Here is a 15,283-nt window from a genome sequence, read left to right as displayed (position 1 = left end):
AGGAGACCCATATCCTCAAAGGGCAGCGAGGATTTCTTTGAAATACGGGCCACCGGAGCATCTATTTTGGGAGTTTCATCCCACAAATCAGAGTTAGACTCTGAAAAGGGGTATTTGCGCTTAAAGGCGGCCGATACAGTCCACCTTCTATCAGGATCCTTCCATTCTCTGGAAATAAGGGCCTTGATATTATTGTGGATGGGGAAGGACCTCTTGTTTTTTTCCCCCAACCCCTGAAAAATTTGATCGTGAAAGGACTGAGTCTCTTTTACATCTTCTAATTTTAGGGTAGATTTAGATTTAATATCCTTCAGTAGGGATTGTGTTTCTTCGGGAAAGCACATAGGCCTCCCTGCAGCCTCCTCAGAGGATAAGGAGACCTGATCATCAAGTAACTCCCCTTCATCCAGATCCACTTGGTCTGCCAGATTTAGGGAACGGGAAGGCCCAGGGGAAAGCGCTTTAATCTCTTCTCTAATGAGGGTTCGCATGGACTCCACGAAGGAAGGGGATTCTTCTGAGATAACCTTTTCAATACATCTAGGGCAAAGGGTCTTTTTCGGATCCGACACCAAGCCTTTACAGCAACCACCACACATTCTGCGCCCCGAATCTCCTTTGGGTTTAAGCTTTCTGGACTCACTGTCCTAAAAGGAATAAAACAGTCTTTGTATAGGACAAAGGAGAGACCCAGAGTAAGGGTGGTGAGGGGTCAGTATAGTAAAATTACAGACACCCAGCGTGCAGGGGGAGGAGAGGTCCAGGACTTCTTAACCCTATATACCTATGTGGAAACATATAAAGGAATAGGGATAACTCCCCCCTGGGAGGAGGCTTACTGGGCTGAGGGCCGAGACAGCGGGATCACCGGAGCGTTTTGACGACTCTCTGTCACTGGAAGGCATCTCTGCAGATCACCGGCGGTGGTGGATGTGAGCTTCCTTTTAAATCTCCCGCTGCGCGCAGGAGCCGTCCCGCGAGAATCTCTTGGCCAAGGAGATCTCGTTCCGGTGACGTCACGACGTCCGATCCCGTGCAAGATCCGGCGGACTCGCAAGCCCGGGGATGCCTGAGGTCAGGACTTACTCCAAAGGATCGATTTTGAAAAAACAAAAATAGGGGTGGGGGGAGGTATAGAAAAGGCGCCAAACCGAGCAAAAATGCACAAAAAAAAATATTTTTATAAAAAAATTTAAAAAAAATTTGTGCATTTTTGCTCGGTTTGGCGCCTTTTCTATACCTCCCCCCACCCCTATTTTTGTTTTTTCAAAATCTACATTGAGTGCCCTGCTTGGACATTTTTTGGGCTGCCACCCTTGCGCTACTTATACTTCAGTCACCACCACTGTCGGCGCCTACTGTCAGACACAAGGCGATTTTTCTCTCTAGATCCTTTAGTGTCTGAATAAACTTCCTCCTTTTTTCCTTCTTTTCATTTGCATCCAAAGGATCGAGGAAGGGAGGCAATGCGTCCCCGGAGAACCCAATCCCTGCACCAGCCCTCCTGAACGGCAGTGAAAGGACCAGGCCGGTGCAGGTATCCAAATTCCTAGATAACCCCAGGAGTGGCTTCCACGCACGTCTGAGGACAGGAAACAACGACTGGTAAGGTAAGGGGAGGAGGCTCCTTAAATCCTGTGCTTCCTCGTTGTTTCCTGTCCTGGAGGCGGGGACACCCTCCTGGGAATGCTGTTGTGGAGACGCCGGGGAAAACGCGTTTGGTACAGGACAGACAGTATATGGACTTATGATAACTCAATAAGCTGAAGACTTTCTATAAAGAAAAATCGCTAGCTGACATCTATAGAGCTGGTACAAATCGCTGACGTATCCACCCAGCTGACCACAGTAACACTGTTACTCTTCCGGTCACGTGGGACGCCATCTTCTACCACGTGGGACACAGCAGGAGAAGTCAGGAACCCAGGACGCCGCAGTGGAGAGAGACGCCGAGGGAACAACGAACCACATGCGCACCAACGCCATCTAGGACCGGATCATCGCCCACATAGTCCAGGGTATTGCGAATACAGTACCTGCCTACAGCCGCTGAGACGCACAACTAATGGGGTAAGACTGTTCCTTTATCCATACGGCTGCTAATATTTATTCAGGACACAAGAGAAAGACAACAATACCCATGATACTAACAGTTTTTTTTATGCAATTTAGTTTGATTTTAATAATCTGCCTATCATGCGATTTTTTCATAATTTATCTATTGTGCACATATATGTATTTTATCAATACCTCTATACAGACTGATCACCTGTATGAGTAGGTAACCCACAATATAAAGGGATATATATCTATATACAGTCTATCCGACTACATATACCTTTATTTTATTTGTGGCCTAGACATCACTGAAATTGCAAGACTCAGTGGTGCTATATATTTTATATACAAATAATAAACAATCTTTAATATATACCACATTTGCATCTGATATCAATTGATTACCTATATACCCAGTCACTTGAGTGCCCTTCTGAACCTCTATAGCATATCCAATATTTTGGCAATAGGTACTGCCATCTGGAGAGAGCACCAGCCCGTGAATTGCTGACAGTAGAGCCTCTGTAATTCCCTATCTACTAAGTGTGTCAAAAAACACAACCCATTTCAGGAAGGAAAAAAAGTTTTTTTTTTGTGTGTGTGTCAAAATGCAAGATAGCCTGATAATGACTTAAGAACAGTGAGAGACACAGGAAACCTGACAGCGGTAAGATTTGTGAAAAGTTCAGTAACCAACTACACCACATGGTAATCAGTTACAAAACACAGACATTAAGTAACACCAGTATGTACACAATGTGTATTTTCCCACAGTGCATTTCTTCATTTTAACCCCTTCAAGACCAAGCCAGTTTTCATCATCCAGACCAGGCTTATTTTTGCAAATCTGATAAAAGTCATTTTATATGGTAATAACTTTGGAATGCTTTTACTTATCTATCTGATTCTCAGACTGTTTTCCCATGACACATTGTGCTTCATGTTAGCAGTAAATTTGGGTCAATATTTTGTTCCTTTATCCATAAAAAAAACATTAAGTTTACAGAAAATTTTGAAAAATGCGCAATTTTCGAAATTTCTCTGCTTTTAAGACAGATAGTGATATCTCATAAAATAGTTAACATTCACAATGTCATTTATTTTATTAATGTTAGAAGCAGTGGCGTACATAGAGAAGTAAGGGCCCCATAGTAAGGACCAAACCAGGCCCCCCACACAGGATAGAAGGGTTTGTGCCTAAACTCTTTTCAATGAACCTTGGGCCATTTATTCTACTGCCTCATTTGCTAGAAGTTGTTCCTTTAGAGGTTAGAGTACTGACCAAGTTTCACCACCAGTAGAAGAGGAGATAATCCCAACTAAGACTGGGCCCCCTCTTGCTCTGGGCCCCATAGCAGTCGCATGGTGTGCCGCTATGGTAGTTATGCCCATGGTTAGAAGGCTTAGGATTTTAGAAGTAATTTTTAACAATTTTCAAGAAAAAATTTAAAAACAGACTTTTTTAAGGACCAATTCAGTTATAAAGTAATTTTGAGGGGCTTACATAATAGAAACCACCCATAAATGACCCCATTATAACTCCAAAACTGGTTTTACAAACTTTGTTAACCCTTTAGATGTTCCACAAGAACAAAAAAAAAGAGTAAATGGAGGTGAAATTTCAAAATGTCAGTTTTTTTTTTGCAGATTTTCGATTTCAATCAATTTTTCCTGTAACACGGCATGGGTTAACACCAAAAAAACTCAATACCCTGATTCTTCAGTTTACAGAAACACCTCATATGTTGTCATAAACTGCTGCATGGGCACACCGTAGGGCTCAAAAGAGAAGGAGTGCCATATGGTTTTTAGAGGGCAGATTTTGCTGGAATGGTTTTTGGCCATTACAGTATGTCACATCTGAAGAGACCCTGAGGTCCTAGGAATTTATCATGGGGTGTACTAAGCGCTTTGACAGAATTTAGTAATACCTGGCTGTGCAAATGAAAAATCTTATGTCTTCCAACAAAATGATGCATAAGCCCCAAATTTTTCATTTTCACAAGGGGTAACAGGAGAAATCGCCCCCCCCCCCCCCCCCCATTATTTGTTACTCATTTTCTCCTGAACACAGAAAACCACCATATGTGATTGTAAACTGCTGTTTGGGCACACTGCAGGGTTCAGTAGAGAAAGAGCATCATGTGCATTTAAGGACTACTTGGGTGATTTCTACAGCACTGCCCCACAACTGGAGAGGCTCAGAGTTCAAATAAAAAAAAGAAACCTCCAAAAAGTGACCCCATTTTACAAACCACAACCCTCACAGAATTTAGGGCTTATGCACACAAACATATTTTTTCCATGTTTGCGGAACCATTTACTTCAATAGGGCTGCAAAACCCCCCCCCCCCCCCAAAAAAAAACGGAAACAACTGTGTGCTTTCTGTGTATGTATGTCCGTTTCGCCAAAAAATAGAACTTGTCCTATTATTTTCTGCATTACGGACAAAGATAGAACTGTTCTATTAGGGGGGCGGCCCTTTTTTTCTGCAAAATGCAGAATGCACGCATGAGCCCTTACCAAGGGGTGTAGTGAGCATTTTGACCCCACAGGTGTTTTTCAAAAACTAGTTCACACAAGAGGGTGCTAAATGAAATTGCAAATTTTGTCATCTAAGTGCACAATATGTTATGTCCAGCATATTCCAGTGTGAAAAATCAGCCCTCTTAATTATGCGGTGTTTCCTGGTTTTATAAACGCCCTAGTTGTGGCCCTAATCTTTTGCCTGGATATATTACAGGGTTCAGGAGTAAAGGAGCACCATGTGTGTTTTGAGGCCAGATTTACACATCGTGCGCTGAAAACTGTAGAGGCTCTGGGGTCAAATAATAAATGGAACCTGCAAAAGTGACCACTTTTTGGAAACTCCGCTCAATAAGGTATTAGGAGGTTAAATGAGAATTTTGATGCCACAAGTATTTTGCTAAAATTAATACACAGTGGGCTATGCAAAATGAAATTGAAACTTTTCCACATACCGTATTTTTTGCCCTATAAGACACACCGGCCCATAAGACGCACCTAGGTTTTAGAGGAGGACAATAAGAAAAAAATATTTTCCATTACACCTCAGGTCAGACCAGCAATCAGACCCCAATGTCAATCAGACCTCGGATCAGACCCCCAATGCCTCATATTAACCCCCCAACCTTCAGCCATCTATCAGCCCTCATGTCAGGCACTTCATTAGTATTCGCCCCATAAGACGCAGGGGCATCTGAGACACCCCACACTCTTTAAACTGAAAGGCAGGCTCTGCTGGATACTGAAATGCCATACATGTGGACGTAAACTGCTTGTTGAATATGCTGCAGGGTTTAGAAGGGAAAGACGACCTTTTTTACTTTTACAGCGCAGATTCTGATGGATTGGTTTACGGGCGCCATGTTGGTATTGAATAGCCTCTTAGGTAGTACAAGCATTTTCCATAGAATCATACGTTTATGTTTCTCTCAACAAAGCTGTCTGAGGGCTTATTTTTTTGCGGGATGAGATATCATTATCACGGGTTCTATTTTAGGGCACTTTTTGATCAATTTTTCTATCACTTTTTGGGAAGCAGGATAAAGAAAAGGCAGCAACTCTGCCATTGCTTTTGGGTTTTGTTGTTGTGGTGTGCACTGTATTTTATGTATGATTACAGAGATACCAATTTTATAATTTTTTTATATATATTTTACCACTTTTACACAAATTGTTTTTAAAAAAAAAAAACTGTGATCTGTGAGGGCTCAATTTTTGCAGGATTAGGTAACAATATCATTGGTACCATTTTGGGGTACATAAAACATTTTGATTGCTCGATTTTTGTGACATGAGGTGACTAAATATTTTTTTAATATTTTTTTTTTTTACATTGTTCACTTGAAGGGGTAAATATATTTGATATTTTTTACAGAGCTAGTCATTAAGGATGCAGCAATACCTAATATATTTTTTTTATTTGTCATGCAAATGGATTGATGAGAGGAAAGGGCCCTTTTTTTTTTTTTTTACTTGAAACTTATTTTTTTTGTTTTCATAAAACACATTTTGTTTACTTTATTTTTTTTACTTTTTATTTTTGTCCCAATATGGGACTTCAACTTTTCAGAGTCTGATCCCTGTTTCAATGCAATGTATGCCTATAAGACCCAGCTGGAGCTAAGCTCCACTGGCTTCTGTAGCTGGCTGAACCTGAGGCCTACGTAAAGCCTCAGAGCTGATGAGTTGAGAAAGGGAGCTCCCTCCCTTTGCAAATTCCGTACATGCTGCGGTCAGCATTAACCTTCGGCATCAGTATTTTTACCGATGCTGGCAGTTACAGCCAGGCCCCTGCCGCTGCTTGAGCAAGTGCAGCTTTTGCGTCCACCTGATCAGTGTTCCGCACTATTACGGCGCTTGACGGGAACTCACTTCCCACAGTGCAGTTAACGATCAAATGACCAAAAGAATGTGCAAGGAAGAGCCATGAGTATGTGTGTGCACAGTGCATGCATGGTGTGCTTATCAGTTTTTTATACTGTCTATACACAGTGAAGTCACATTATTATGACCACTTCATACTTTCGATGTCGACAGCACATAGCTCATGAAGGAAGTCATGTGTCGTGAGCTGGCTTGGTGGGTATATCAGGTGTGCAATAGCCTGTCTGCACACATATCCCTTGTTGCTGTCATGGGTAAAAAGGAGCGATTTATCAGGGTGGCAAAAAGGGATGATTATTGGCTTTCAGCCCAAGAGTGTGCTTTCTGTCCACGTCCATTCCATAAATAGAAAATGTCTGCAAAATGCGGACCACGAACCCACTGCAGTCTGCAAATCAGATACGGTTGCGTGCATGAGGCCTTACTGTGGTGAACACAGTTCTCACACAGCAAGGGGTATGAAAACTCTGCACTACATGACACAATCTAGTTTACTGTTATTTTTCCATCATCCTGAGAAAAATAAATGTCCCTTCCTGAAGAGTTGGAGTGAACAATAAATATTCAGGCAGCCTTGGCAGTACTGTTAAGATATACATGCACCTCCAGAGAAAACATCACAAAGTAGGCCTCATATCAGAAGTATTAAATTAACTTTCCACAGCGACTAATAATACAGATTTTTTTTTTTTCCAGGAGGATAGACAGGAGAAAATCAATACTTAGATTTGAGCATATTTTAGTGATATGTACAGTTTTTACCTAGTGAAGATTTCAATAGCAGAAGTGATGTTCGCTTCTCATCTACCGAAGGCACTTCCAAGGTATATGAATACAGTGTGTATTACATGTGGATTTTCATGCATAAAATTAAAGCATCATACAGTACTAGCTATGTAGATAAGATTTTTTTGACCGGAAATTGACCTGATGTGTGGATTTTGAAATCTGCAGCAAGTCAACTGCTTGTGCGGATTCTCAGTGCACATTTCATCCTTTGCAATGCAATTCTGGAAACAATCCATTTTTGGGCAGGGTGTGGAAAGCAAAAAAATTAAAAACAAGAGGAATCTGCCTTGTGCATGTATCCTTCCACCATGAGATACAGCACCATAGAAGCTTACATCTTCATTTACATTTACTGTTTATATACAGCCCCAAGCCCCATGCCCATCCTTTGTAAATATGTGAATATACATCTCTTAAAGGTACCGCCAGGGGTGTGAAGCAGAGGTGCACCACCAATTACATTTACTGTTTATATATGAATGTGTCAGTATAGTCCAAGAATATAACATAGTCCAATGATTCATCCCTATTCGAGGTCAAGTATCCCACTGAAATCTGGCTGTCAATGTACATACACTGCTAACGTCCTTGCAATATATGGTTTCCACGAACCCCAAACCCCTTTAACCACCTAACTCTTCTCCCCATGCTCAGCATGGGGAGTGGGAAAAGCACTTAACTATTCTGTCCGAGTCCAGCTCAGGGAGAGGGGGAGGGGGTCTGCTTTAGCTGCTCAAATCTCCTGACTGGTAGCACACAGGCCTCATCTTGTTTGAAAGTTGACATTACAGGCATTAGCACAAAATAAGCAAGATGTATCACTGTTAGAAATCAAGTTGGGAATAAACAATGTAAAATCTACTTTTACTTTCAACTGCATTCACTGCATCCCGATTTCTAACAGTGATATCTTCCAATGTAATGAAGATAATGCTGTGATTTTGGTACTGTTTGAAAGCTACTACCAATCCAGAGATATGAGCAGTTAAAGCAGCCCCCCTACCCTTTAGTTGAGGAGCTGACAGCCAGCTGGAGGAAAGGAAAAATAATAATAAAATGTAGAAGAACGTGCACCGGACCGTCTTAAGAAGAAGCACAGGCAGGAGGACCCTGAGGCGGAAAAGCGATCTTTTCGAAACACGTTGGATTTTTGGTCCACAACAGCTCCTGTAGCAGTAAGCTAGCGTGACGTCACCGGCGATCTGATCTTATAAGTGCAAGCTTTTTTTGAATAGGAAACGCGCTGCCGGCCAGGGCCATTTTCAAACTACACAGCCTGACTGCTTCCACCGTACTGGGGTATCGGGACAACTATCAAGTATTCACCATCACACATCAACATAGCGGACTCTGCTCTACAAGTAAAGGTAGGTGTGACTGTGGAGGACAGCAGACGTGGTAGAACCCTGCTTCTAGTCACTGGAACTGGTCACTGGTGCAGTCAGAGAGAAAGCGCAGAAATTCTTCTTTTACTTATTCACTTGTCATTTCAGCACTGACCTTCCTTGCTGCATACTCACAACATTTTTAAGAGCGCCAATAAAGTTGTTTTATTTCAAAGGAGAAAATTACCAGAGATTTGTTGTCCTGTTTGTGGATAGTCACTATTCGACTTTCACTGGAATCATCTTTGCTGGCTTGTTTAATGCTCACATCAATGATGTCTGGAAAATCGCAGTAGGTTTGCAGGTCCTGTCATACGAAAACAATTGAATTTAGTTGAATGAACAATAGATATAAAGTAGTATAGTATAGTACCTAGGAGATGTTCCAGAAATAAACAATGTATGGGCTGTGTGTCTCTAATATATAAGAATGCGCAAAGAAGTCAAGTGAGGCACTTCCGATCACCCACTACATCTTTTCTCCTTTCTTTGTACCTTTGTTCCTTGGTTGGGTTCCCCTTTTATATATTTTTATTACACTGTTTATAATAAACCCTGTAAAGATCCAACTGTCTTTAATCAATTTAAAGGAAACCCAAAATCCAGCAGATTGTATAGGCATAAAAGGGAATACATCACAGTTGCCTGCAGTCTACATCCCGTACTGAAAGGATCATACATACCTGCTCCCTGCTGGCTCCCGTGTCTTCATCTTCTGGTCTGAGGTTTGTTTTCTTCCTCTCTGGCACAGGCTTTGTCACCTTATCCTCTTCAGCCAACCACTGGCTTCAAAGGTGACGTGTCTCTTGTGGTTGGGTGAACAGAATCAGGTGGCCATGCACATGGCAGGGAGGAAGAAAACAAACTCCGGACCAGAAGATGAAAACGCAGGAGCAAGAGCGGAGGACTTGAGCAGCGGGGAGCAGTTAAGAATGATCCTTTCAGAATGGTAGACAGGCTGCCGGCAACTGTTAGAAGTGATGCGTTACTGGAAAATCTCTTTAAGGCTCAGAACACCTGAGTCATAAAGGGTTAACCGTACTTTCATCTTCAGGACAATCACCTGAAACCAAAGGGATTAGCCTTTACCTGCTCATCAAATGCATCTTTAGCTTTGCCCCTTGAAAAGCGAATTCCTTCATTTGCAGTAACCACAATAGTTGCATATATCTCTCCTCCTGAAGGATCCCGACAAGCTTCCTTCACTTCAAATTGTTCGGAGTAAAATGCTGACTGCAAGTTTTCCAGGTTTATGAGATATTTTAGCTTTAGGTCCCTGGCAGTAGCTTTGCATTGGCTAAACTGCTGAATGAAACTTCGGAATCTGTATCTGATTCTCTTCCGAGTCAGAATATGATAGTCTTGGATTTTGGCACGAATGCACTTTGGTAGAAATGTTTTATAGCTGCACAAAAAAAGATACTGCATTAATGTACTGTAGCTTACCCTACAGAATCTGAGACAGCTTGTGCAAAATCCCAATCCACCCAATAAAAAAATTTGAACAAACAGTTATTTCAAAACCTCTACAAGCTGTGATATCCCCGCCTGTCTTCTGCTAAATAACAAGCTCACAAGAAATAATGCAACAATTCTTTGGGGTTTTATTTTCCATTTAAATGGATCCCACACCTACATTTTGAGTTAAGGAAAAACAGAACTGGTATTTCTAGGTGGAGACTAGAATTCAGGGTTTCTAGATTTTTAAACTATGGAACATAACATGGATTGTGCCTTCTGGTATAGTAAATACCTGTGAGCATTGTATATTGCAATGGGGCTTTCGTCTCTTTCACTGGCCATACGCATCATGTCAAGGACAGCCATACCAAGGCACTCTTCTTGTGTTTCATGTGTTATGGGTACTGTGATCCAGCCATTCAGAAAATCATCTCGCCACTTTAAAACAAAAATAGCAGAATTATGGCATTTTACCTTTGTGATCAAAACTGTAGGCAATATGAGATTTTAAACTTTAGGCACTTAAAGAAAAACCTAAGTGTTGGTGACCTTTAAAAGGTGTTATTCCATGATTATTGTAGAAAGAAAATTGGGCATCTTTTAGTAAGTGACAACCTCTTTTTAGCAAAGCTAGAACAAGCCCTGCATCTCACAAGGATCCAGAGAGCTCCTTATTGCTCTCCTAGATTTACTGTATTTCAATCTGTTAGCTCAGAGGGTGTGCCCTTGTTGCTACACTACTCTCCTTATAACTGTCACTGCTTCTAACAGAAATTAGGGCTGGTGGCAGGTGAAGCATGCTAATGAGCTTGTGCAACCACCTTAGCCAAGTGGACTGAGATAGAAGGAAAAGAACATACAGCAGGTGGCGCTATACAGATTGATTTTATTGACGTCAGTGGCTATACTAAATTTTTAATTATATGCTATTACAAAGTATTCATGCTGCTTTAAAAAACTAAGATTTTTTTCATGGGACTATTCCTTTAAAAGTGGTTGTCCGGGTTCAGAGCTGAACCTGGAAAAACCTCCATTTTCACCCAGGCAGCCCCCCTGACATAAGCATCGGAGTAGTTCATGCTCCGATGCTCTCCTTTGCCCTGCGCTAAATCGCGCAGGGCAAAGGCTCTTTTGTTTACAATAACACACTGCCGGGAGATAGCTTCCGCCCGGCAGTGTGTTCGGTGACGTCACCGGCTCTGATGGACGGGCTTTAGCGCTGCCCTAGCCGTTTTACTGGCTAGGGCAGCGCTAAAGCCCGCCCATCAGTGCCAGTGACGTCACCAGGCTCCCTGAGCAGCCGGAAGAATAGGCTTCAGCTCGCCTGCAAGAGACCCGGTACGTCACCGAGTCTAAGAAAACATCACTTCCAGCAAAGAATTTCCTATAAGAAAACGGGGCTTCAGAAACATGTGGAAAAGGTAGGACATGGATGAATGTTATATGTATGTCTGTCTTGTACTAATGGAACAAAGTCCTCAATCCCGGACAACCCCTGTAAAGGATAGGGGCAGTTTTAATTATTTTTTTGCTTTGGTTATACATCAGCTTAGAGGGGCTGGAGACCAAGCTGTAAGAAAGCCCGTCTGAACTCTAAAATCCTGGACAGAGCAACCTGCGACATGCAGTAAGCGGGGAAAAAAGGTGCAGGCTGCATGAGACAAATAGAACTACATTTTGAATAAAGACCTAATAGAAAAATTATTTTAACAACAACTTACGTGCAAAACTGTAATTAAAAATGCATTCAAAAGGTGTCCATAGCCTTTAAATTTACAAATCAAGAAATATATAAATTTACAGGTTAACAAATATATAAATTTCCAAGTAAAAATGCCTTTGTAAGCAATCCGCTCAACCATACTCCAGTTATGCTGTGACTACTGAATAACAAATCAAGCATTGGAATATTTGGCGAGGAATGTTGAGCTGTAGAACAAAGAAAATGTGCCACTAATGAGTTTAGAATAACAACCTTTGAAAGATCTGTGATGGCAGCAATGCCCTGATGTGCCAAACCTGATTAGACAAATAAAGTTTCACCGTACTGCTTGATAAACATCCTTTAAGGAGGAGCAATTTTTCCACTAGCAGTGTCCAATTGATCAATTCCCACTTACTGTCTGTAGACCACAAACCAGCTAGCGTTCTTAATATCGAATCAGAAAGGACATGAAGAACCTCTTGGAAGAAAAAAAGCATGTTGGCCTTTTCACGCCAAGTGCCCCTAGTGACCAGAAATTGTAACCGGGTAACCCCAAGGAAGCAAGCAGGAATAAATCTTAACAAAATAAGGCCATTGTGTTCCCAGTCTCTGTAGGCAGTTCCTGCAGGTTTGAAAGAAAGACTAGCACAGCATGCAGCAATTATTTAGCTGTCAAAACAGACACCACATTAAGATCTATCATGAATGCCTATTACTTTTTAAATTAAATTCCACACCACCAAACAAAATATATATACCTTTTACATCCAGTGACGTCTCCTTGGGTATAGATATTCTCATTCCTCATCTTCTTTATTTGGACCAGACCGCCATGAGGACTTCTTTCAGCCATGTCTCATCTCTGCAGAGTTTGCCACCCAGACAGCTTAGATTCCTACTTTTCCATCAACCTTCCTACCTTCTGAACACTCCAGCCTAACACCCCCAATACTGTGCCAGCTATGCCCCCTGAAAATATTATTACACAGGTAGCCCAGCCTTCAAGAATTATTGACACTAAAATAGTGCCCAGCAAATAGTGCTGTAAACATAGTGTCCCCCAAAAATAATTTTGCTAAGCTGATACTATGCCAGGGTGCCCCACTTCCCACAGTAATAGGGCTCCAAAAAGTCCCACCAATAGAATTCTCTCCCAGAGTGTCCTTAGTAGTAATAGTGACCCTACAGTGAGCACAATAGTAATAATGTCCACACAAGTGCCCCAGACGTAATAATGTTCCACATAGTCCACTGTAGTACTAATCCCCCCTCAAGTGCCCCCAGTAGTAATAAAGCTCCCATTGTCTGCCGCAGAAGTAATAATGCTCCCTATTGGGTTGTCAGCAGTAATAAAGCACCCATAATTTGTGCCAGTAGAAAACAAAAACCTTACAGCGCCCCCCAATACACTAATAACACCTTATGTGTTCCAGTATACAAAAAGCCCCCCCCCCAAAGTGCCCCCAATAGCACTAATGTCCCCTTATAATGTGTGTCCTTAGAAAAAATACCCCCTATAGTGCTCTCAATAGGACTAATGCCCCCTTATAATGTGTGCCAGTATAAAAAAGAAAATGACTCTCCCCTCCCTACCCAAAGTGGACCACCAACATGCTGCCAAAGAAGAATACCAAACACAAATACTCCCCCTCATACTGCGGTCAGTGATGCAGTGCAGGACACAGGCCTCTTCCGGCCTGCACCCTGATCTGCTTGCAGCCTGGCTCAAGCAGCGCAATGATGATGTGCTGGCATCTGATAGGTTACAGGCACTAGGCCTGGGAGACATAGGCTCCCGTGCCCCACTAAATCATTCAACCATATCTCTGTCCTCAGTATGGCGATACAGTTGAATATCAAGAGGATCTAGCGACCAGCAACTTAACACTGCTGGCTGCTAGGGCACGCTCTCAGCCTGCAGCTCTGCCATGTTTCCTATAGTTCCCTATTCAAAGTCTGCATATGAAAGAGGCTGAGAGAGTTTGGGAACATATGGTTTTCCATGATTTGATTCAGCGTTTTCTTGATAAAATGCTGCCAAAAAAGCCTGTAAGTCCTGCATCCACCACCACTGAGTGACTGAGATAACTTTTTGCAAACAAACTCCAAGAAAGGTGATCAATGTGTGTGGAGGCAGGACCCCAATGACTCCTCTGGGAGTCCTGGCATCATACAGCTTTTTATGTGAAAATACTGAATCCTACATCCCCAAGCTCAGCGCCTACCTCGGGGCAGTAGAGAATGTTAGGGCGCCTGCTCACCACAAGAGGAGTAAGGAGGGGGTTGTGTGCCACTTAACATTGTAAAGGGGCATGCCATGCAGAACTGCCCTTACCCACGCAGAGAACACACTGACCATTGACTGCTTTCTTCCTCAGATTGATGGCAGTACCCATCCACCAATAAGCACTAGCTTTAGTCTGAATGAGGAAGAAAGTGCCTATTGCTACAGGAGTCTCTGGAACAGTGATGCTGGTATAAACTCCCTGCCCCTCGCTTTCCTGCGCACTACAGTTCTATTACAGCGAAGCATAAGAGACCTGGAAAATCTACAATAAAATAAACACTTTACTGCTGCTAGAAGTACATACATATCACACAGTGATTGCAAGTGATCGATTTTAGAACAGTGTCAGTCCCATCATCGACTCAACCTCTGCTAAAAAGACAGAAGCGAGTAATTGGGAACAAGTTGTTCTTCCTGCAGACACGGACTTCACAGAGGGAAAAAATTGCAGCTTATTAACGCTTAGTAACAGAAACACATTCTTCACGCAAGAGACTGTGGTTTGGCTTACATTTATTTCGTTTGAATTCCCCCTGAAAACTTTTTATAAGCGGCTATCAATAAGAGGGGCACATAAAGCATGCACATGAAAATCAGGCTCACCTTGTGTACAGGCCCTAGAAATACTTCTAGAAACATTTCCACTTCCATTGGCCACTTTTGGGCTATTTGTGATAATATGCATATAGGATCACTATATGGCACTTACGAGTATAGCCTTTGCTGATATTTTGTGCCTTTTGCTATATTTCATAAAACATGCCCTCTTGTTAGGCAAGTCTTCTGTGCTGTCCACATAGAGCTCCTGTCCATAAGATGGAGAGGTCCTGTCCATAAGATGGCCGCTGATGGAGGGTAATGTGATCAGACACATCACTCATCCTCTCCCATTCTAACACACTGCACCTACACTAAACTCCCAACAGTGCAAGTACAGGTGGTAGGCGCAGTGTATTTGAATGGAGGAGACATCACATGGAGGGGATTTGCCTGGTCACATGAACCTCCATCAGCAACCATTTTATGGACAGGACCTTTGTGTGGACAGCACAAAAGACTGGGTATATCTTATGAAATATAGAAAATGGCACAGACTATATTAGAAAGTGGTTCATTTTATTTTAATGTTTTTCTAATGCATAGGGACAGTGACAGGGAACATTTTTGTAATATACTTTATTTAGGGA

The 15,283-nt window shown here is 42.2% G+C and overlaps 1 protein-coding gene across 2 annotated transcripts in view; it reads right to left on the bottom strand.

Moving 5' to 3' along the window:
- JAK2 (Janus kinase 2) overlaps positions 1-15,283 on the bottom strand; it is a 344,639-nt gene that overhangs the window by 114,522 nt on the left and 214,834 nt on the right. For both annotated transcript variants that reach the window (XM_040417135.1, XM_040417134.1), the window contains exons 5-7: positions 10,397-10,542; positions 9,733-10,048; positions 8,831-8,950 (exon numbers count right to left, since the gene is read on the bottom strand). In XM_040417135.1, the coding sequence (XP_040273069.1) occupies positions 8,831-8,950; positions 9,733-10,048; positions 10,397-10,542 (582 nt within the window). The remainder of the gene's footprint in view (positions 1-8,830; positions 8,951-9,732; positions 10,049-10,396; positions 10,543-15,283) is intronic.

The sequence above is a fragment of the Bufo bufo genome, chromosome 2 (genome assembly GCF_905171765.1).
Source record: "Bufo bufo chromosome 2, aBufBuf1.1, whole genome shotgun sequence".
Lineage (NCBI taxonomy): Eukaryota > Metazoa > Chordata > Amphibia > Anura > Bufonidae > Bufo > Bufo bufo.
This window is presented reverse-complemented; position numbering and strand designations above follow the sequence as displayed.